At 40.0% G+C, this 23637-nt stretch overlaps 2 protein-coding genes and 1 long non-coding RNA gene across 4 annotated transcripts in view; 1 reads left to right on the top strand and 2 right to left on the bottom strand.

Annotated features, from left to right (window-relative positions):
• LOC136678607 (transferrin receptor protein 1-like) overlaps nt 1-4021 on the bottom strand; it is an 11093-nt gene extending 7072 nt beyond the window's left edge. The window contains exons 1-4 of one of the 2 annotated variants that reach the window (XM_066656657.1): nt 3982-4021; nt 2708-2916; nt 1954-2143; nt 1068-1290 (exon numbers count right to left, since the gene is read on the bottom strand). In XM_066656657.1, coding sequence (XP_066512754.1) covers nt 1068-1290; nt 1954-2143; nt 2708-2870 — 576 coding nt within the window. In that variant the 5' untranslated portion in view covers nt 2871-2916; nt 3982-4021. Of the gene's footprint in view, nt 1-1067; nt 1291-1953; nt 2144-2707; nt 2917-3981 lie in introns of those variants that run through there. The other variant, XM_066656658.1, reaches the window with a different exon arrangement.
• LOC136678662 (uncharacterized) overlaps nt 1-12534 on the top strand; it is a 20310-nt gene extending 7776 nt beyond the window's left edge. The window contains exons 2-3 of the long non-coding RNA XR_010796484.1: nt 9051-9399; nt 12295-12534. This is a non-coding gene — a long non-coding RNA (uncharacterized lncRNA). The remainder of the gene's footprint in view (nt 1-9050; nt 9400-12294) is intronic.
• Nucleotides 4736-23564, bottom strand: LOC136678660 (transferrin receptor protein 1-like). The gene is made up of 18 exons (XM_066656748.1): nt 23503-23564; nt 16707-16757; nt 15941-16175; nt 15428-15614; nt 15102-15324; nt 13947-14069; nt 13507-13602; nt 12573-12712; nt 12320-12489; nt 11333-11452; nt 11137-11222; nt 10983-11046; nt 10607-10671; nt 10438-10508; nt 10274-10358; nt 9248-9475; nt 9011-9163; nt 4736-8504 (listed from the first exon to the last, which is right to left on the bottom strand). Exons 2-18 carry the CDS (start codon nt 16737-16739, stop codon nt 8262-8264), a joined length of 2322 nt encoding a protein of 773 aa, XP_066512845.1. The 5' UTR covers nt 16740-16757; nt 23503-23564; the 3' UTR covers nt 4736-8261.
• Between the last annotated feature and the right edge of the window lie 73 nt (nt 23565-23637).

Genomic DNA, 23637 nt, shown 5'->3' with positions numbered 1-23637 from the left:
TAAAAATAAAAGTGCCACATTCATTAAAATAAGATGTATATCAATCACCAGACATCAGTTCTAAATTTGCAGTTTGCTGAGAGAGAGAGAGAGAAGAGGAGGGAGAGGTAAGAGAGTGAGGGTCAGTTATGAGATTTAATAAATATTTCAACAGAAATCAAATGTAATCCACCTTCTAAACTCAACAGTAGTCTTTACATCACTAAATAAAATCACTGAAACATAACCAGACTCTGTACAAAAAGTGAAGTATGGGAGGAACCTGTGACTAAAATTGTGTGTATATATAATATCAAATAATAATAATACAGTGGAACCTCTACCTACGATCCGTTCCGTGACCCGGTTCGTAAGTGGAAAAGTTCGTTTCTTGAGTCAATTTTCCTCATTTAAAATAATGGAAAAGCAATTAATGCGTTCCAGCCCCCACCCCGAAAGTCACTCTTTTTGCACTGATATATGTTTACAACACTCTCAAATTAGTAAAAAAAATACATGTAGCGTTACTAAAAATAAAGAAATACAGTGGTAACAGTAATAAATAAGTTTTAAGTGGTTACATATCGCTACCTTGAAGACGTGACGACTGGCTGGAGGAGTAACACAGGCACTGGCTGTATGACGGGGGGTGGGTGGAATAACGGAGAGTAGGCGGGTGAATGTGGGGAGACGAAGCGTAGATACGGTTTAACTTAGCACGAATTTCCATGTCTGCTATTTACACTAATGCTAAATTGCTAAAACTACAATGTGCTAATCTTAAACGCTCACTCAAGTCTGGGCGCTGGGAGACTCAACTATTGGGGTCAGTGTCCATTTCCAGCCACCGGCTCGGCGGAGGCTCGGGTTCGTTTCTAGAGTCATGGTTCATTGGTGGAGGCAAAAAATATTGAAATGCCTGGTTCGTATCTTGGAAAGTTCGTTAGTGTAGGCGTTCGTTAGTAGAGGTTCCACTGTATTACTAATACTAATGTGTAACGCACACACACACAAATCAATCTAACATTCAGAAAACACACTTTCACGTCCAAAGGAAATAATCAGGCTGCATGGGAAGGCACTCATACATTGACTGCTCCTGTTTCGCTGTAGGCCAAATAGCCCGACTCCTTAAACTCTGCACCGCGGAAGGTCACCCTGTTGGATCCAGTGGGAGGCCGTTCTGGGACTTTAATGAAGTGCTCGTCCGTCCATGGGTTCATGTTGTAATCCCTGAATTTTGCCACCAGTTTTTTCCCCAGTTCCTCGTCTCCTGGAGATCCTGCTTCATGACTCTCATTGGAGAACTGACTGAGAACAAGAGAGACAGCTTTTTAACTATCACAAATTGATTAAACACCTCTTCTAAAGAATTCAGTAACTTTAGGGTGCAGCCAGTGGTGGCACAGGTGGCACCCGTCTGTATCCATTCAATCAGTTCAGGGTCGAGGCGGGTCCGGAGCCTACCCGGAATCACTGGGCACAAGGCAGAAACACACCCTTCAGGTTGCGCTAGGCCATCACAAGGTGACACATTCACTCACACACTCACACCTACGGACACTTTTGAGTCGCCAATCCACCTACCAATGTGTGTTTTTGGACTGTGGGAGGAAACTGGAGCACCTGGAGGAAACCCATGCAGACACAGGGAGAACACACCAACTCCTCACAGACAGTCACCCGGAGCAGGACTTGAACCCACAACCTCCAGGTCCCTGGAGCTGTGTGACTGTGAAACTACCTGCTGCACCACCATCAGTATCCAGATCTAATCGTCCAGAGACCAACAGTACCTGATCTATCTAATGTTCCTATGGCTGAATTCAATCAACTCCTTGTGGAGGCATCTAGTAGAGGAGTAGAGAAGTGTTACTGAAGCAAAGAGGGTCAAGCTACCCATGAATACCCTTGATTTCAGGAGAAACACCGGGGGACTCTCTGCTTACAGAGTAATATTTACACACTGTTTACCTGAGTGTGTTTTCAATGCTGCTGGTGGTCAGTGAGGCCTTTAATAAGGCTGTAAGGTTGCTCCAGTCCAAGACTAATTCTTTCTGAACCGTGGCTCGTTTGTCACCATCATCATCATCATCAGAAGATATGGTGCCACTAGGAGTGACTCTGTCTGTCTTTGGATGAGCAAGATATCCCACCAGGAATCCTGAAACACAGTGATGATGCCTTACTATTAAATACGTTATAGAGATATTTACAGTAACGCTTGCTTTGAGGAGTATGGCCTCAATTTTGAGAAGGTTGCCCTACTGAGTGATTTCAGAGGTGGGTCTTTAAAGCAGTAGATCTGAAAAAGGTATTTGGTAATGGTCTGTAAGTTTATTAATCGACAGATGTTTTTAAATGTTAACAAAGTGGAATCTGGACCCATTTTATTGGTAATGCCAAAGAACAGGGTCACGTATATGGTCTGTGAATTTCAGCTAAGGAAGAGTAAAATGGTCATTGTTCTACTAAAACACATCTGTATCACATCTCTCCAGGTTGGATCCAATGGGACAGACATCTAGTACTCGAGTGTTACTAGTCGTTTTTACACATTCTCCTAAACTGTAGCGCTTGTCTGAAATGATAGATGGTCTTAAATGTTAATAAATTCAAATCTGCACCATCGTACACCCACCTCAGAACTCGCTGCTCAAACAAACTGAACACTGTTCTGTATCAGGTCATTTCTGCTTGTTTTGAACTGCCCTGAGAGCTTTCTTACCAAATCCAAAGAGGAACACAACGGCTGTGGTCATAAAGCAGATGTTCCTGAGAGAGCGGGGGTTATATCTGCTGCTGTGTAACCGATGGAAGTGATGGGTCACTCCCCCCTCTTCATCCAACTCACTGGACAGCACCAGTTCTATCTGACTGCTGTTGTCCATGTTCTGGAGCAGGTGGAAAACTGAGTCGGACTGTGGCTCTGATGACCTGTGGATATATGGCAGGTTTAAGGGAAGGTTAATGTAATGATACTGTTACTATTCTGATGTGCTTTATTAAAGTGTGGTCTGGAGCTGGTCTTTCATCCATTGATTCTTCTAAAATGAAGGGTGTCAGCGTCAACTAAAGGCTTTATATTACATTCGTAGACATTTCTGTGAGGACCTGAAAGCATTCTGCTACGAGAGCATGAGTAGGATCTGTTACTGATGTTGGAGGATTAGTTACAGATCAAAAAAACTTGGTTCAGCTCATCCCAAATTAGTGAACGGAGCTCCTTCACTCCAGAGAACTGTTCCACTGAGCCACAGCTCTGAGATTGAAGGCTTTATAAGCACAGAGCAGCTCAAAGTCCCTTTAAAATGATCTGGCAGTCACTGAATAGACCCCTAAAGACCCATCCCTGGACATCAAAATTATGTAAAATTAATTTCCAGATAAAATCCTCTAATGCCTTTAAATTCACTCTACACCTTCACCTACATTCAGCCCCCACCTCTACTTCCCCTACAGGTCACAAGCACAGCCTCATAAGATGTTGGGATTGGTTTCTTAGGTTTGTGATGTAAGAAACCTTGACTGTGTGAAACAATGTTTTTGAGACTGTCTTTGGGATACTAGTCTACAGATATATTAGCCTCTATATTAGTCCACTAGTGCCAGTTTAAGACCTGTTTCAAACTCTAAAGCGAATAAATATTTATTAATCTTATTAGTATTCTGCTAATACAACAATGTCTGCAATATTAACAGTCCTTTTTTTTATGGTACAATTAAAATACGGCATTTTTTATGGAAGGCAGAATTAACTTTCATATAATTCTTTGTAGATAATTGTAATTACACAATATTTCCTCCAAGTTTAACTTCTCCTTTTTCAGCTCCTGAGAGAAAAGTCATCGAAAATAATACATATATAAACAACTGGGGGGTTTATTGATATAAACTACTTTCTACTTGAAACTTTTCGTCAATTTTCAAGTAAAGAAACGTTCCACCTTAACAACAACAACAACAACAACAACAACAACAACTATGCAAGTCTTCTCTTACCAGACAGAAAGGTGAGTGGAGTTTTATCAGGACAACTTACTCCGAGGCAGTATTCCAAATGGCTCTCCATGCCCTCGATAGTATCCCAAATGGTACTCTGTGCCCTAGATAGTGCACTATATTTTTAAAGAAACGGTTTCGGCACTGAAATGATAATCTATATCTTGAACATAAAATATGTCTTTATAGGGTTTACAAACCTTCAGCGAGCACCAAGTGCACTATGTGGATGTAGAATCCATGACCATGTAGCGCACTATGTAGTGAGTAAAGAGAGATTTCCAACAGAGCCCCAAAGCCTCCAGAAAGTCATGTGAACCTACGAAAAAACAAATCCCCTCCACGACTCTCCAGGATAAAAGTCCGACAATCCTGGGATTGACTGGGAATGTGAAAACAAAACTAACTTTGTATGAATATTAATTTCCTTCTCTGGAAAAGCTCGTGTACTTAGTTCTCAGTCACTGGCATCTGCTTCTCTTTGATTTATCCATTAATTACAATTATAAACATTTACCAAATATTACAAAAACAAAGTTAGCTTCTTAAAGCCAATTTTCAACACCTTCAAATGAAAATAAATACTTACCGTTCGTATTAACGTATTCTATAATTAAAAATGAGAATTTTAGGGAATATTTTTAACATGAAAGAAGGTAAAATTAGTTAAACAAATAAAATAAAATGTATTACTGATGTTTATTTCATCATTTTCTGAAGAATGCAAAGACAAATGGAGTGAAGCAAAAGCCACTTTAATATTCTGTACTTTTTGCATTAAACAGTTGAAATTGCTAACATGTTTAAACATTAAAAAGAAGACAGGTAAAAAATAAAATAAAAAGAAAGTGGAAAAAAACATGAATTTAGATCTAATGTTTGTGGTTTGTTTTTGGGGATGCATTCAGGATTAAAAACACACTACATCCTAAGAATTTTTTCATTAACACCTGAATAGAAAACTCCTTAAAGAAGTTGTATGGTGGATAATCTGCACCTGAAGTAGATTTGAACATCCTTTTTTCCCCAAATTTAACACAAGGCTAGTACATTTCAGTTGTATAAGCACAATTCAGCTGTTGAGAAAAAAGTCTTAGGTTGTAAAAAAAAAAAAAAAAAGAATCATTTGCTTCTGCTACATTGAGTTTTGGATATTGAACAGTCTTTATATTAATTCTGATTCAAATATATTATTCTACAGTTGTTAAACTCTTCAATATATTAAGTGTCTACATGTCAGAATGAAACTAGGCTTTTGAGATGCTGGAGTACAAATCAAGGACAAGGAATCAAATAGTCGTGTGCAAATGTCTTGGCACCCTGGTCAAATGACACCATTTGTTGATTCTCTGAATTAAAATCTGTGTAGTTGTGTAGTAAATCAGCACATGCCCTTTGACCAGAGGCTCTAAAACATTTGCATACCACTTGAAAAAGGAAATACCTACTTTAAAAAAAGTGAAATAAAAACGTCAAATCATAAAAAGGTAGAAACTAGAAAAAAAGGACAAAAGGTCAGAATCCAAGTGAAAAACAAACAAAATATGAGAGAAAAAATATATAATCTACAGAATCATACAAATGCCCATCACAATCACACCGTGCATAATCTCATGTTTACCACTTTTCAAACTGGTATGATTTCTCAGATACTCTATGATGTGTGCGAGTGCAGAAAAGAAACTGATATTAGCCGACAAGCCTTGGGACGGTTACCATGGCAACGCTGATCATATGTACAGCATTATGGGAAACACTGTTCCCGATAATATCCTTCACCCTACAGTGAAATATGAGGGGCACTGCCCTCGATATCAACACGGTCAACACGCTGGTAGACAAAAACTACCATCTTCTTCACATTATGGAAGACGCTGCTCCCGATAATGGTTAGGATCCGGAAGAAGAAAAAAAAAATTCCGAAACATCCCAGCCATCCAACCAAAACTGCGTATCTCCATTTTCCTGTATAATTTGCACTGATCAAGTGCTTTTTATACAGTGTGAAAACACCATGATCAAATGGACCAATGGGAACATTCCAAAACGTCTTGGAATGAAGTTCTATTTACAGTTTAATGCAATTCAACTGCATTTAACTGCATCAATTTTTAAAAATATTTTCAGCTTCCACTTAAAAGTCAAAATATTGGAGACACGAGTTTTATTTTGGACAGTGATGAAACTGAGGGATGCTAGAGAACAATCAAAAGGTCTAATTACAAAGACTATACCTGAAGGAATAATATGGAAAAATTGTGCTTCAGTTGTCCACAAATGGAAATCACTTGGGTTTTTTTTTCAAATTACTGTAGAATTCAGGACTGTTTTGCCCTGAACAACTTTGTTTCCACATTGAAAATTGGTACAAAACTCTTTCCTTAATCAAAATAACTAGCAGGGTGTTAGCCTCCATTACTTGTTAGTGACATTAGCTTCGTAGCTCCAGTACAAAACTAAAGAAGCACAGTTCCACTCCAAGCCTAGTCCTAGACCCCTTTTTGACCCTAAAAGTATTTGCTAGTGAATTGTGTACATTCATATTCCTTTAAGTATACTCTGTGTAAAAATCACATAAAGCTGCACTATGTATGTTTTTTAGTTTGGTTCTTTGTTAAAATTAAGAGAAATAGGATTGTTTAATCAGTAGGAAAACACTGGCTGAAATAATCATTCAGACGTTACAAATTGTTTTACCTCATGCTGTGTGCAATTACTCATTTCCACCAGAGAGGACTCCAAATCTTAAAAAGCTACACAGTGCAGTTTTAAGTATTGCTTTGCACTAAACCATGTTTAGCTACATGTCTGTCTCTGGCCGTAGCTCGTTTAGAAACAGGTTTACCTCCGTAGCAGATGCTGCTTTGTCATGTCGACAGTATAACTGTCATAATTATGGAAGGCACTGCTTCCGATAATTATACATTTGTTAAAAAAGGCGTTACAAAATTATATTTATAGTGAACCCTGTCACTGATAAATAAATACAAAAAATAAATAGAGATTTCAGTGCCACGTAGGAAGCCTCTTGGATGGTCCGTTGGAAATGTGGCCTGCAGCCAACTAAGCAGCCTTTAATTAGTAGAACTTGGAGAGGCTTTTTGCTGCTTTTGTGTTGTGTTTTAACAGCACTGACCCCTGAAGGCATAAGAATGAGAGCTTTCTTGTAGCCCTCGCTGGCTTCTACATTCAAACGATTCCTGCATGTGTTTTTTCGAAGGCCTCTGGAAGACTTGCTCAAAATAACGTAACAACAAACCTAATTTCCAAGTTGTAAATCAAATATTGGATATAAGCCTGAGCCCCCGTATGATTTTGAGCAAATTTCTTGCATAGTTATCATCTGGACTGCATATACAAAGAAAAATACTGTGTGAGGTAACATTTCTCTCCAAACTAAATGTTCATGAAGCACCAGTATGAAGATTAACAGCTTATGCCTTATAGCCCCTGTCCACCCTCTTTCTTAATTATCTTTTTAAAATCGCATGTGTGTAAACAGGCTCTGAAGTGGCCCAGAAAGATTGATGCAGGCTGTTTTTTCTGCAGAGATTTTTAAAATAATTATTTTTAGCACAGACTGATTTAGTGGACACGACTAAATGTAGCTAATGTGACATCAGGTCTGCCAGAATCAGGGTTAGCACTATTTTACGTTGCCGCTATTGATGCTGGATTGTTTACATTAATTTTCTTTCAGTGGCGTACCTCTATGAATAACATACATTATATTTAACAAAAGTGGACAGTGGCTTTAACTGTACAGGGATTTTTTTTTTAACTTGAGACTGAATTTTCTTTGCTGTGCGCTAATCTTCTACCTCTGATTTATTATTTTAGTGTGAATATTTAGCTTAAGTCACCACTGTACTGTATTTCAACACAAAGCTATATTCTAACCCTATGTTATAAAAGATTGAGATATGTCCTTGTGATTTGGGATAAGCTTCAATCTCCATTTTTGTTTTCCTGATTTTCCTGTACATTTAAATTTACAGTAACGTTTAAACATCTACACTGAACGTGGCTGGTATCTTGTTTAGCACTTTCTCATCTTTAGTTATCATCTGTTAGGCATTTCTTTTCTCTGATGTGGCTCAGATGACCACAACTGCACAGGAAAGTTGCAAAGGCCCTGGACATATGTTTAGATGTGTTCCGCTGGTTTAGTTAGAAATAGATTTAGTTGAAATACAGTACAGATTCTAATGGAACCTTTGCAGTGTGATCTGTAATTGAAGAGACGTGATGATAATGGCTTGAGTTGAAGTCTGAGTTACTTAAATCTCATTGTCCATTTCCCACACGCTGCCGGCCAGTGCGTTGGCACAGCTCTGGATGGTCCAGGTGGCCAGAGCAAACTGGTTCTTCAGCAGGTCAATGTCTGCACTGGCCAAACCCTCCTTGATCGCAGTCAGGTGATTCCGCAAAGCTTCAAGAGTGTGTGAACCGGAGCCCAGCAAGATGTGTCTGAATGGACTTTCCCTGGGCGACACGTAGGGGGAAAGCAAGTCTCTCTCCACCTGTGGATATAGAGGGAAATAAAACACACTTGTTAATCATATTACAGCAGGTGACGTTCTTTATTTTAAAAGTAAGAAAATCTCAGGGTTCTGGTATAGGGCCCATTTAACACTGTAAGAATAAATAAATAAAGATGCTAACACTTTATAAAAATGAAATGGAGAATGGTCTGTCTGTTTAAATTTCCATACATCCGTCAATAATCCGTCAATAATACTCAGTGTCCAACATATTTTGGGAATTTTTCTGCTGAAACACAAATGATTTTACCCATTTTTTGAGTAAGGGAAAAAAATCAAAATAAAATAATAATAATAATGTGCTGGACACTCTTTCTGGGATTAAATAAAGAGTACCAGCTAAAGTAATGACCATTGATATTAGTTCTAGACTATGTAAAACCAAAGCTCTGAATATTATTCACTTTTTTAACGCTCATGACACAACATAACCCTCAGTAGCATTCATAATGCTCTTGGAATAATGAGACACTTTATTTTTTTACCCCCATGATCTGGTTATTGATGATGCGACACTTCTCAAAGTCCTGCAGGTCACTGTTCTGGATGTTGCTGATTAGTTTCCTGGAAGCGCGACTGTACGAGCCCAGAGCCGACATCAACCACTGCATTTTCAGGGTCTTAGGAACGCGGCCAGACTGGGAAAAAAAGTGGATTTTGATTCATGACATTGTACAGTACAAACAGTTCTGGAGTTAGTCATATATTGGAGGTCATCTCACCGACTGCAGACTGATGACCTCTCTGTTGATCAGAGCCACGTTGGAGCGGAGGATAGTGGTGTACTTCTCCACGTTCAGCCTGAGCAGGTGATCGTGAACCAGACGAAGAGCCATCTGTCCAGCCACCTCTCCTGCGGTCTTCACCAGAGCAGGTAAGTTGAAGGAGGTTTTAATGTCTAGGTTTCTCTTGGTGTCTAGGTTGGTGCCAAAGTATTGATATTCTTTTTCCTGAGAGAAAGAGAAGCCAGTTGTTACCCCAATTATGTACAAATATCACCATAAGAGGCCATAAGAATGGTAGTCCAGCAGGTAGTTTCTCAGTCACACAGCTCCTGGGGTTGGGGTTTCAAGTCCCGCTCCGGGTGACTGTCTGTGAGGAGTTCGGTGTGTTCTCCCTGTGTCTGCGTGGGTTTCCTCCGGGTGCTCCGGTTTCCTCCCAAAGTCCAAAAACACACGTTGGTAGGTGGATTGACGACTCTAAAGTGTCCATTGGTGTGAGTGAATGTGTGTGCGTCGCCCTGTGAAGGACTGGCGCCCCCTCCAGGGTGTGTTCCTGCCTTGCGCTAAGTGATTCCGGGTAGGCTCCGGACCCACCGTGACATTGAACTGGAGGGTTACAGACAATGAATGAATGAATGAACACCATCAGTGATAGAATAGTGAAATTGTTTATAGCAATTCATATATTCCATCACCACCATCTATTAAAAATTGATCCTAATGAGCATCGAGGGTCATAAAGCTTTCTTCAGTCAGTTTCATCTCATTTATGAAAGCTGACACTGGTTTTAATAAGCACTTATATGGACATTTTTTCCATAACACATAGGCTGTGAGACCCAAAGTTTATAGACCCCCATTATAACTCCTGAAGTCAGTCCCCCACACATTACACACAGTTTGTATATTTACCCTGAAAGTGTAGTGGGATGCTCTGGAGCAGCTGTGTATGAGCATAAGGCCAACAAGCTAAAGGGCAGCTGTCAGCTACAGTGCTATAAACCCCCACGCTCCTATAATACTCACTGAAGAAAATCGGAAAGAGACTGAAGGGATGCCCGAGAAGGTCTGGAAGGGGTAGGCAGAGTCAGACAACTTCATCGGCTCCATCCTGTTAAAAGAAAAATCACACTGTCATCACGTCAGCTCAGGCACATGGGGTACTTCCAGGAATGTGTCTGAATACATACACAGATCTTTCCCAGTTAGTTCCAGCCACTTGAGAATATAAAGTCTTGCTGGAGTCAGCGGAAGTAGAAACCTGCAGCAGAAAAGAAAGGAATCTGTTCATTTCCCACAAATCCAGCAAAATACCATTTCAAAATAAAGAAAAAAAATGACAATGGAGAAGTCTCTCACCTCTTTCAGAGTGCTCTGGATTAAGTCGTACATAAGGGGGCTTGCACTCGCTTTAAAAGTGGAACCTGTGCAAGATATAAGAAGCTTAGTTTAATTTTATTATAGCTATTCGACCTCAGCACTTCAGACACTGCACTATGTAACTGACCCTTAATTATAGGACAGTGCTGTTAAAGTGAATTACATCCTTCACCTGCAGGAGGAGCCCAAGAGCAAAAACACTGACTCTTAATGTTGCTTTAAGTCTTACTTTAAGTGTTTTAACAGGCTTCAAGAAATTGACAATTGGTGGGTGGTGGATTTTCAGGACTCAGATACAGCATCTTAGAGGCTCCAGAATATAACGACATAAGCGAAACGTTTTCCCCATACACACCTGTGACTACCCCATCCAGGTTAATGTAGGAGAACGCTTTCATATTCAGAGACGTCAAGTAGCCCTGTGGACAGAACAAAAGATTCATTATTAAATACCACACACGTTATATAATTAATATATATATAAATACGTTTTCAGAAGTTTTCCCAACCTCCAGCCACTCGGTGGCGCCCACAGCTCCATATTCTCCAGCGCTCCAGCTCGCAAACACTATACTCCTCCTCGGCTTGAATCCATCTGTAAGAATTGTTCCGTCAAGTTCTTTTCAAACATTTTCTCTCATTTCCTTCATTTCTACCATGAAGGAACCCACTCATGCAGAAAGAACCCCGGTGAATGTTGCTTACCTTTGCTGATCATTGAACTTATAGCCCTGGCTAACTCCACCAGTAAACTGGTGCCTACTGTGGACTTTGCGTATCCAGGACCCCAGGCATCCCTCTGAGCTCCAATCACCACATACCGGTCTACAGCAGAGGATTAAAATCAACACAAATCTTAAGATATACATACAGTCCCCCGTCAGGACCAAACCTTGTATCTCCAAAACATAATTATTTAAAAAACAGTCTCAATTTTGAATGCAAGATAAGAGAGCAGGATTTTATTTAAGACATTTTGGACCATTTTCATTTGACCAAGTGTCAAATTATTAATTTTCAGATTGTGCCAAATGGAGATACAATGGTTTGTACCTATAGTGATGTAGCACTAAAAATTAACAGCATTTAAATGAATTTAAAATGCACAGATGTTGTTTAAATAAACAAAAATAAATAAAAAATACACTGCCCTTCAAATGTTTGGAAACACCATTAGTTTATATTTACATAGCATTTACTCTGTATTATCAGTTATTTTTGTTACTACAGATATTTAAAAGCTGTGGTTCCCAAACCACTACAGATCTACAGATTGTTTGCAAATACTACACCAATTAGAATCTCCAAATTTCTGGTACCCACAGGGTTTTGCTGGAACCAATCACCTATGGTCTTCAAGTGACAACTGTATTGCTGTGGATTTAGTTTATTTACATCTTCATTCATTCATTGTCAGAAACCGCTTATCCAGTTCAGGGTCCGGAGCCTACCCGGAATCACTGAGGTCTAGGCAGGAACGCACCCTGGAGGGGGCGCCATTCCTTCACAAGGGGACACACACTCACACCGATGGACACCTACCAAGGTGTGTTTTTGGACAGTGGGAGGAAACCCACACAGACACGGGGAGAACACAACAAACTCCTCACTGCCTAGAGTTTCACCTTCAAAATATTAATATTTAACTTTCTTTCAATGTTGTACAGCTTTCTCAGATTTTCCTTTCCATACCTGCATCTATGAAACCTCTGATGACTCCAAACACGTTGTGGATCTTCTTCTCCGTGAGGACGTTGTTGACCTCCACAGTGACCAGATCGCTCTCATTACCGAGTTTATACGTCACACCTCGGAGACCACCATCACCCCAACCACGAGGAGGGTCTCGACCTCCCATTCCCCTGTTCAGAGAAATGAAAAAGTGAATACCACACGGAAACACTGAGCCACAGAGTGTTGTACGGAGAAGAAGCAGGTGCTGTACTTCATGATCGCTGCAGCTGTGCTAGCTCTGATGGTCTGTGCTGGAATGGCGGGAAGGCCGGAGGACTTTGCTGGAGGAAACTGAGTGTTATTGAAGGAGGGGAACGCTGGAGTGTACGGGTCACCACAGCCAAGATGGACCTGAGGGGGAAAAAATAAATAAATTTAGGGCTGGCCGATATGGTCAAATTTATATCACGATATATTGCTTAATTTCGGTTGATGAGATATAATTCCGATATTGATATGAACAATAAAAAAGCCACAGACAAGCTGCCAAAAAAAAAGACAAGAAATATGACATCACCATCAAACATAAACCTATAGGCTTTTTCAATATTAATTTTAAAATTAGTTTTCAAAAAAATAATTGACGGCAGCTCCCTGTCAAACAGTGACAAATGATGTATATAAAGTATATTAAAATCAGATTGATGTTATTGAAATATTTTATATTGCAATATGATATATATTAATCATTTCTTCCACAAAAATAAATAAATAAATAAAAATACACCAGATGACAGTCACGCGGCAAGTTATATACATAACTTCAGGGCTCATAACCAAAACCAAACATCCAAGAGGTCAGACCCTAGTCTTGTGCAGTTTGGGACAGTAACCTGAGCAAGGATTAAGCCTAGTCCTGCACTACACAGAATTCTGAATAAGGATTTTCCACTGAAAGACAATTAGAATTCATGACAAGATTTAACCCCTGTTTGAGAATCCAACCCTATGTTTAAAACCGTCTGTATTCAGGCCTCTGTGTGTAATCCAGGACTAGTATAAATCGGTCAGTAGGGAAACCTTAAACACATCCAAAGAAAGCATTCTACCTGAACTCTAAAGGTTTTGAAAGAGCTCTAAACATTTCCCCATTAACTGTGTCCTCAAAGGACGGACTGTAATCAGCAAATTAACCAGGTACTCACATGGCCGTAAAACTCTTCGTCCTTTTCAAAAGAGTAGTCTGCAGGATCTGGGTAGATCAGCACAGCACTGGCATTCACACTGGCTGCATTAGCAACCTGAAATTACAAAAAATATCACAAATATGAATTAATAAATTAAATAAATTCTAATAATAAACTAAGACATTAGCATAAGTAAGATTATGAATGAATATAAAAGTAATTATGAACAATGAAGGTGCAGATCTAGGTTAAATATAGGTTACACACACATAGAGCCTCTGTGTCAATATTTAATATTAAATAAATAATATTTAAAAAATTACCAATAAATTAATTCATATACAGTTTTTATATATTTTTATGTACACTAATTTCCTTTTCTGTATTTATATATTTCCTAATGTATTTATTATTGTGGGTGGAGCAGCTGCTGGTCCTCTATAACATACAGCACCAACCTTTTCAGCAAAGCTGTTTTTGCCGGCTCTAACTAAGAGGACTCTTCCGTTCAAGTTGATGCTCAGGTCTTGCAGGCGTCTCAGGTCATCCATTTGTCCATAATATGCATATAAAACTGAACCCTGTGAAACAATTCATATTAAATTACAGTAATAATAGGGTTTACTCATTCATGTGAAATAACATCAGATACACAAACAGCAGGGGGAGCTAGAATCGTTGTCAATTTTGAGTGCATCATTAATAGAGCAGTGGGAGCTGAATAGTACACCGTTGTATTATTTAACATTTGAGGGCATCGTTGGAAATACTGGAGGATATTGTGGAGGCAGAATGCTGAGACAAGTGTGTAATTAATTAGAGCCGGAGTAATTAATTAAAATCCATTAAGGACCCGTTAGAGAAAATGTACTTAACCCAAGGTCCAGAACATGGCCTTTTCTCCTTTCTAGTAAAATTTACAAATAAAACAATGATTCTGGGGGAAATGCATATGTAAATAAAGGGCCTATAGACTTGTACTCGTCTTGTATTTACTGCTTTTCCATAAACAATAATCTGATTGGCTCTTATTACCTGAGGGCGGGATTTTATTCATTAACAGCAAGCTGGCTCTTTATGCTGAAGGATGGACCTTTATCCGTTAACAGGATCGATGTTCAGCGTTATGAGAATGTTTCAACCCGTAATTGTTCACTTATTTTCAATGTTCCTGGTTTTATGTCACACAACATCCTGAAAGTGTCCCAAAAGAGCTTTCATCGTGTCCCTTGGGCTGTTTTTTATTTACTGGCCCCAGGACAGTGGGGTCTGGAGCCCTGCCCTTTGTGTGTCACTCATTCGAGTCACAGCGCTCATCATAATCCACAGATCTGATTGGTTGAGTAGCCTCTTGCAGTAATATACAGAAATACATGCGATTAATCTGAGTTTCCTGGACCGCTAAACCTGAACTATAATGACCAGAAGAGTCACATGATTAAAACAAACATTATGTTCTAAGTTAAACAGCTTTTAATAGTTTATCAGTTACAGGTCCAGGTCCGAATACGACAGCGTCCTCATATTCGTGACCCCTCGTTTAGGGGCACACAAGGCTACTGGAGACACAGCTTGCGTTTTGGGGTAGAAGGGCCTTCACAGTTAATACACACCTGCACTGATCCAGTGGCGCTGTAAGACAAAAAGCCAGGTTCATTGTAGGAATTGTCTCGGAAAGTCACTCTGTTGAAGCCAGAAAGAGGAGGATCCTGAACCCGAACAAAGTGCTCGTCCGTCCAGGGGTTCATGGCGTAGTCCTTGAATCTCTTCATCACTTTATTACCCAGGACATCGTCTCCTAAAGACCCTGCCTGGTGACTCGCACTGGAGAATTCACTGAGAACCAAAGAGAAAAAGAGTGAGAGTATGAGAGAGGGGGAGAATACTTGGTAGCTAATATTTGGTACTAATGTTATAGTTCTGTATTTTCTGTATTTACCTTAAGCTCGATTCAATGCCAACTGTGGTCAGTCTGCTTTTTAGCAAGGTTGTGATGTCACTCCAGTCCAGAGAAGGAACCGTTTCTATCGGAACCACGCCATCACTGTCATCAAGGGGAAGAGATTCTGGGCACCTGGGGATCTCTCGGTCTGTTCTTCTGTGAGCAAGGTAGCCGACAAGGTATCCTGGAAAGTCATAAAAATTCAGAGCTGTGATGGGAAATTAAAAATGACAGTTAAGTGCTACAGCAAAAATAACAACCTATTTGAATTTCCCATTCCACCTTAAAATGACATGCTTTCTGTACTATGAAATGCCATTTAAGGTGGATTGGAACTGTGGAATAAGAACCTTAGCCCTCAAAATGAAACACGGTTTAAGGTGGACTGACATCTGCAGGACCATTTAAGGTTGTGTTACCCAAAACACTATTAGTATTTATGCTGAAAACAACACAGGCTTAGCATACAATATGAAAACACAGCTTCATCATGGCAGGCGTCTTCCTCACCGATGATGAAGAGGAGCAGGATGCCCATGCCCATGAAGCAGATGTTCCTGGGGGCGCGCTGGTTGGGTTTGTTGGTGTATGACGGGCTCGGGTGATGGTTCATATGCTCTCCGACTCCGTTACCCCCAACCTCCTCGTCCATATCAGATGACAGCTTCATCTCCACCTGGCTGTTGTCCCCCTCCATGTTCTGGGTGAGGTTGAAGCGTGTGTAGGAACGGGGTTCCCCATTGAACTGTGGATATACCGAAAACGTCATTATGGTGGAGTCAGGGTCAACTGTACACCCTGCTTTAGCTCAAAGGAGACAGTGTACTGTCCCATTTTAAACAAGGCCCCATTCAGGGACTCAGGGACATTTGAAACTCCTTCTCATGTCAATATTATTTATAAAAAATGTATTCATTTACATGATTAAGTGTTACTTTAACATCACTAAAGCCCTAAAGCAGACATAACGTAATGTCAAATACATTTTAACAAAACTATGAATAACAGAAACATTGTTTGTTTAAATTAAAAGGAACATTAGGTAAGATTTGCCCCTGGGCTTACAGTTTAACCCTTAGAGTTACAGCCTGCAATTCAAGGGTGTGTGGTTTCCTACTCTCCTCCAAAAGCCTGGAGTAGCAAAGACAGACACTCTATTCTCCTTATTGCAGCTCAGCTCAGCAGTATAATGATTCTGAAGCTGTAATTTTAAGGTAAAAATATGACCTAGTGTTGCTTTAAAATAGCTCTACAAAACACACTTAAAAATACTTACAATTTTTGATATTGTTGATCTGGCTTGATCCATCGCCCCCTCTGTGAAAGGCTGCAAGAGAGACAGAGATAGTGAGTTTATGACTAGATACAGCACTCAATAACACCTTTGAATGCCAATTATATGTGTGTGTGTCTGTGTGTGTTACTGACCCCTGGTTACCATCACCACAATTGCAAAAAAATTGAGGTAGTCAGACTGCATTAGAAACATAACCCTGAGGGTAATTCTGGAGGTTATAATGTTTTTTTTCCCCCATGCAACATACTCAGAGTAAATGTCACAAGCGAACCTATAAAGAACGGGACTAGTTCTTCACAAACACCTGTCTAGGCTACAGAAATAGAGCACAGTTACACTGCTCCACTAACCAATGAAACTAAAGTAGCCTCCAAAATTAGCCCTGAACACAGACTTAATTTACAATTGTGTCTCCTTTCACACTGCGTTATGAAACTAAAACAGGACACAGAGCTTTTGTCTTTCCCCACAGGGCCCCATCAGCAGAAACAGTTCACCTCTGTCAGTTCAAACCAGCTCTCATACAGAACTCTCTGTGGAGCTCCACCAACACACAGAGCTCAAATAAACAAACAGCACTCGCTGCCGCTCTCTAGGGGACAGATGTGGCCTAACCTTTAGAAAAGCAGGCTTGGCATCGGAAGGTCACCAGTTGGATTCCCACAACCAGCAGGAAAGATCAGGGGTAGGTGAGTGAGGGAACAGCCCTTTCCTCTCCCTCAACATCCATGGCTGATCCTCCCAAAGGTACCTTACCCCCAGTTTAAATAATACATATTCAAATATTCAATTGTTTGCCATTTATGCAGGAGCAAACATATTCCTGAGGTTTTCTGCAAGGTTGAACATCTTGTGCAAGTGAGTGAACTTGTCCACACTGGTGCCTTTGACACTGTTGTTCTGATGATATGAAGATCAGACGCACATAGGGGTGAAACCTCAGCCACTGAAATGAAATGGGAGATAAAATAAAACAGACGTGTTTATAAATGTGTAAAGCCTGCTGTGAATGAGGAATGTGTGTAGCTGGAGGATGCAGGTGTTTTTGACTCATTACGCTGCTGCAGTCACGTAGCCAGCCGACCGTTGACCTTTATCTACCCCTTGTGTGCTCTTAGCTTTGAACCGGAATATCCACTATTCACAGACATCACCAGAGTGTTTCTAATTTAACTTCAATGACATTAATGACACACATCGGCCGAGAGAGAGAGAGAGAGAGAGAGAGAGAGAGAGAGAGAGAGAGAGAGAGAAATAAAACAATAGGAGGAGAAAGAAAAACAGTGAGAAAAAAATAGAGGGAGAAAAAAAGAGAAAAGGGGAGACAAGGAAATGAAGAGATAAAAGAGAGAGAGAGAGAGAGAGAGAGAGAGAGAGAGAGAGAGATAAAGAAAAATGGTGAGAAGAGGGAGGGGGAGAAAAAAAAGAGAAAAGGGTAGACAAGAAAATGTAGAGATAAAAGAGAGAGAGAGAGAGAGAGAGAGAGATAAAGAAAAATGGTGAGAAGAGGGAGGGGGAGAAAAAAAAGAGAAAAGGGTAGACAAGAAAATGTAGAGATAAAAGAGAGAGAGAGAGAGAGAGAGAGAGAGAGAGAGAGAGAGACCTAATTCTGTTGGAAGTCATTCAGTCTTAAAGCTGAACCCCCCTCTACAGGCTCCGCCCACAAATCTATAATTCATAGCAACTGTTGCTATGTTGGACAAGCTTTACACAACTTTGCTAGAAATTTGTTGACACTGTTCTCTCTTTGTCTTGCTTCACTGCAGTAAGTCTCTACTCTTCTTAGTAAAGGCTACACTAGATACTGGAACACTGCTGCGAGGATTTGATTGCTTTCAGTCATGAAACCATTCCAACTCAACCCAAGGGTTTCAGGATAGACCTCCATCTCTCATGAGAACACAGGTCTATTTCTCCACTGCCAAACGCATGTGGAGGGGGCTGTAAACCCCTCCCGTCTGCATGTCAACCTGAGCATGGTGTAACTATGCTCAACTATTTATGCTTAACCAAATGTGTCCAGTGTCTACAGTTACAGCAGCTGAACTCACTGATTTTAAGGAGTGTCTTTGAACTTTTGGGTGCTTAAAACCTTTGCATAAGGTTTGGAAATGTTTTCAGAATAACAGGATGTGGCCTGTAATCAGATCAGACTTCATCCTGCAGTGTTCTTGGACTTTTATTTTGATATATGTTACATTGTGGGCTGTGTCCAAAATGGTGCTCTGATCAATATATAGTGCACTATTTTGGAGTTCTGCCCCATGTATACCCTGCATAGAGGATACCCATAATAGACTGAGGAGGGCCACAGAGCAGTAGCAAATAATTATCCACAGCTTGGTTAGAAGCTGAAGTAGAAAATTCATTGAAAAAATAAATACTGTGCTGAGTTTAGAAATAATTAAGCCACTTTACTGTCCATAAATAAATCTTTACAGGGCAGAACTTTTCACAGCAACACTGGTGTTAATAGAAAAGCTGGTGCAGGCAAGTCCTGTTCAAACACACAGTAACCCGGCTCCGTTCCCAGAGGATATTATTAATGTAATATATTTATTAAGTAAGCATGCTCTTCTCATGTCTGCAGCTAGACTAAGTCGTAGTGGCATGGTGTTAATAATGTTTAATCGGCACAATCTGCCATCGCGTCAAAATCTGCATGAGGCAGTGTCTGAAATCATTCACTATAAATAGTGCATTATGTAGTGAGGAATTTAGGGAGTAGTGAGTATGATGGCCATTTCCAAAACAGATCTTTTATTTGCAGTTTCAAACACCAGGGGTCACACTAGGACATCAGTCCTGAGAGTGAAGATGCCCAAAAGGACAGTAAAATGCACTTGTGAGGTGGCACATTGAGTCTGACTTGTGATATTAATTTATGGCTTATCATCTGATCTAATATGTTTCTCAGATTCATACCTAAAATGACTTGGAGGTGCAGCTGTTTGTTGCTTTAAAGAAACACTACATAAAGATTACAGATTCAAGATCACTGTGATCCTCCAATGACCTGTCACAGGGAGAACAGAGTCTCTGTCAGCCTATTCCTGGCTGAGCACTGCAGAAACTGCACTATGTAACTTCTGGAGAAGGGTAGGAAACCATCCAGCTCCTCCCTCCCTCAACCTTGATTTCAGGACAGTGATGTTAAAGTGAATTACACCCTGTAGAGGGAGCCCAGTAGTAAAAATACAAATCATAACTAGTGTTCCTTACGCTCATTTACATATCTGCAAACATAAAAAACAAACGTGATTGGTTCAGTCTCATTAATGGCACACAGGACTGACCTGCTATGTACAGAGTGTAGAGGTAACACACTTCAAACAAATACCAGTTCGTATAAAAGGAGTTGTTGGTGTGAGGTGGTGTGTATTTGACAGTTGGTCATATTTTAGACTGTGGCCCGCTTGACCGTGGTTTCCATTAGCAGTGCCAAGCTACTGTAAGTCGCCTTCAGCATGAATCTGAGCGCTATATCAGGCCACATGGCTCTTGCACAAAAGTCATAAATTGATATCACATGTTACTAATGCTACATTTGATATATCTGGAAGCTTTACTCTCTGGACGTGGGTGGTTTAATGTTCTACGTTGACCCCTTGAGACCAGACGTCCCTGATTCTTGAACAAAGAATGGAACATGAGCTAGACCACAACACAAAGTCATGACGACAGGTTAGAAAGCATATATTACTAATATATTACTATATTATCTTGAGCAAAAAACGCTGCACCTGTACAAGACAGGTTTTCAGACATTATAGTGGGTTCAGTACTGATTTATTGTTATTATATCACCTTCCTTAATCATATGCAGGGAAACTATGCCGAAACCTTTACCATGCAATGTACTTTTTCACTTGGGGAAAAAAAAAAAAATTAATTAAAAAATCTTCTCATTGACATTCGTGACACACTTCTATCTAGTCCTGCAGCTTTCAGTGGTGTGTGCGTGCAGCAGATAGGGGAAACGCATTTTTGGTTACACCCTACCAGGAAGGATCGGACACAATCAGATTCAACCCAGCCTCACGTCCCAAGAGGAGGTTACTTATCCCCTCACCCTTAGCTCAGTCTTACAGAGAAACAAAAGCATTCTTCTAAACAGTCCCACAAATCTAATCCTCAGTATTTATAGACCCCAGACATTGTGCGCCATTCTGCAGATATGCCCATATACGGAGTTACACACCTGAGCTGGAATTCTCTATGAAAATAATGAAATTTTAGGAATTTTAGTTTCTAAAAAAACTGCCACAAACTAATGCTACAAAGCTACAAGCAAGCTAACATTCCTGAGCACTGAAATGACGTCACATAAAAAGCCTTGACGTAAATATTACATAATATCAACTTCATCTCCAGCTACTACAGCCAAAGCAGCTGGACACCAGTTCATAAGCTAGCTACTTTATTTACGAGGTTAATTCAGCACTGCAGGAGTGTTAGCTTGTGTAGCAACACTCAAAAAGCGGTTCATATCAAAACAGTTCACAATGTACAAGCTTTGTGAAAGCTTTTACAAAAATACAAGGAATGTGTATTTCCTAAATACATTTCCTTTGAAGCGCTACGTTTGCTCTGTACAGATTTAGCAAGAAAATACAGTGCCATCTTGTGGCCAGTGGGGAAGTGCTTTCTAACCAGAGCTAAATTAGGGTTATAGATTATTATTTTTATGACTGTTTCTTTAGAATAACTGCACTATGTTTAAGAAAGAGCCCATTTTGAATTATTCCACCTTTGACTGTGCTGCAAAAATAAACATTTAGATCTAGTTTTCATAAGATATCCTTAGCAACATGCGGAGTGCAAAATAAGGGTAATTGCTCGTTTTCACTGTTTTTTACACTCAGTGGATGTTAGTTTTGTCATAATACAAAAAGACCCCATTGTCTGCCTCATCCGCAATGACACATTTTCTCTTTGACCATGATGTTAGTCTATTTCTTATTAAACCAAGTGCACAGTTCAGCTCTTTGTGTGTGAGCCTTGTTCTCAGGCCAAATGCTTGTTAAATTGCATTTCTTCTGGGCAGTGCTCACTTCGTTTCACGAGCCATTCCCAAGCTCCAGGACCCAAATCCCTGCATGTGACCACATGAAAGTGAGGATATTCATTCCTACACAGAAAATGACTCATCTACATTTGAGTGTGTGTTAATCATGATTTTTTTCTTACTATAAGAACACTAACATTACAGTAATCACGAACTGTAGATAATACAGATATTACATTCATCCTTCTATTTAAGTAATAAATCTAATAACCTAATATTACTGCCTTCTATAGTAGCATACATAGTTTAATATAAATCCTGCCATGCTTATGTTGCTATAATACATAACGTTCCCTCTGGGATTAATAAAGTGATTTATCTATTTTTGAAATTGTGAAAGTTTTTCTTTAAGAGACCACTGTTTTTAGGAAGAAACAGAGGATTAGAGCCACATCTCCAGCTCCACTGAGGTCGGTCATGTGAGAGTCATACTGGAAAGCTCCAAAACTAGCTCATATTTCTGTTCTCAATGGTTTGTGTGTTTTTTAAAAAAATAAAAATATTTTAAAAAATGATTTGATTTCATTATGCTCAAATAAAAGGATACAATGCACTTTACAGTTTGTTTTTTTTAAAAACATACTCAATTTAACTTTTTGTTAAAATTAATCCTTGTTTAAATTTAACTTAAAGAATGATGCCAAATGTAGAAATTAACAGACCTGCCAATGCAGATGTGTGTTCTGTTGAGTAGCTAAAGGATTTACAGTGAACTGTCTGTGAGCCATTTGCAGGAAAAATATAAAGTTATTTACTTTAAAATTAAAAATATACCTCATTTTAAAATAAAGGACATGGCTCACCATTCAGTCTTTGTCCTTAAAGGGGACAGGCACAGGTTTTTCAAAATATCTTAATAGATACGTCATTGTACGTGGTTTGAGCAGAGCCTGGGGTGGTATTAGACAGGTTGAGGTTCACTGGTGGCTATGGACAGTAAATAAAACGGCTACAGCAGGTAGACTGGCATTTTGACACCTGGTTCCTATCGTACCACTGTAAAATTAAAGTGACCAAGTGAGTTTCTCCAGTACAAACCATTTCACATTAGATCTCTCTCAGTGCACATGTGGAACTGACTCATTAAGAGAGTTTGAGATCCTTGGTGGAAATACCCTTTAACGTGTCCTACCAGAAGTGGGTGAAGGACATTAAAGTCAAAAACACAGCAGACCCCCCATATCCAAATTCATACAGAGGGCAGATCAGCTACAGAAGAGGTCTAGACACAATCAGAAATACAGTAACGGCCCAAACACTGACCCTGACCGTGACCACAGCAACACAGACCAATAAACCTATTTATTTTTATCAAATTACAGCCCATAATAAAAGTCGCCACAGCAATAAACCTATATTGGGACAATAGGACAAAACTAAAAATATCAATATGACAAATCCGGCCGGAGTGGACATGTCTGGACTGGTGTGAAGGTCATCAGGAGCACGTGTCCAGCCGCTTGCACGTTCAGAACCAAACCTCCCATCTCTGGTCCTTATTTCTGTGTTTGAATACATAATTTACACATTTACACTAAAACACGCACACACTCATGCCTTCCGCGCCCCGCACGTGCGCAGCCAAAACAGGCGCCACGACCACAAGCCCCACACTAATATGCATCCTCAGCAAACACGCTTCACTGAAATGGTTCCAAGAAGCTCGGAGCTAAAAACAAAAAGATCAGGAAAGCTTTGGACACCCACCTTCTCAGTGCACGCGCGGTCTCTCCTCTGCACGCTCGGGGAGCTAACAACTCAGCGCGAGCCTTTCAATACGGAGATAATGCGTGACGTCACGTCTACGTTAGGGTACGTCAGCGGACTGAACGCTTGGACAAG

This window comes from Hoplias malabaricus, chromosome Y (assembly GCF_029633855.1).
Source record: "Hoplias malabaricus isolate fHopMal1 chromosome Y, fHopMal1.hap1, whole genome shotgun sequence".
Classification (NCBI taxonomy): domain Eukaryota; kingdom Metazoa; phylum Chordata; class Actinopteri; order Characiformes; family Erythrinidae; genus Hoplias; species Hoplias malabaricus.
The sequence above is the reverse complement of the archived record's forward strand: the minus strand, read 5'-3'. Positions and strand labels throughout refer to the sequence as shown.

Excerpts from the sequence above, each read along its gene's own strand:
- LOC136678660 (XM_066656748.1), bottom strand. The coding sequence starts at position 16,739 with ATGGATCAAGCCAGATCAACAATATCAAAAATT. Across the intron at positions 15,615-15,940 it reads CCTGCTCCTCTTCATCATCG|GATACCTTGTCGGCTACCTT; the intron begins GTGAGGAAGACG and ends ATGACTTTCCAG. Across the intron at positions 11,223-11,332 it reads AAGTTCAATGATCAGCAAAG|ATGGATTCAAGCCGAGGAGG; the intron begins GTAAGCAACATT and ends CAATTCTTACAG.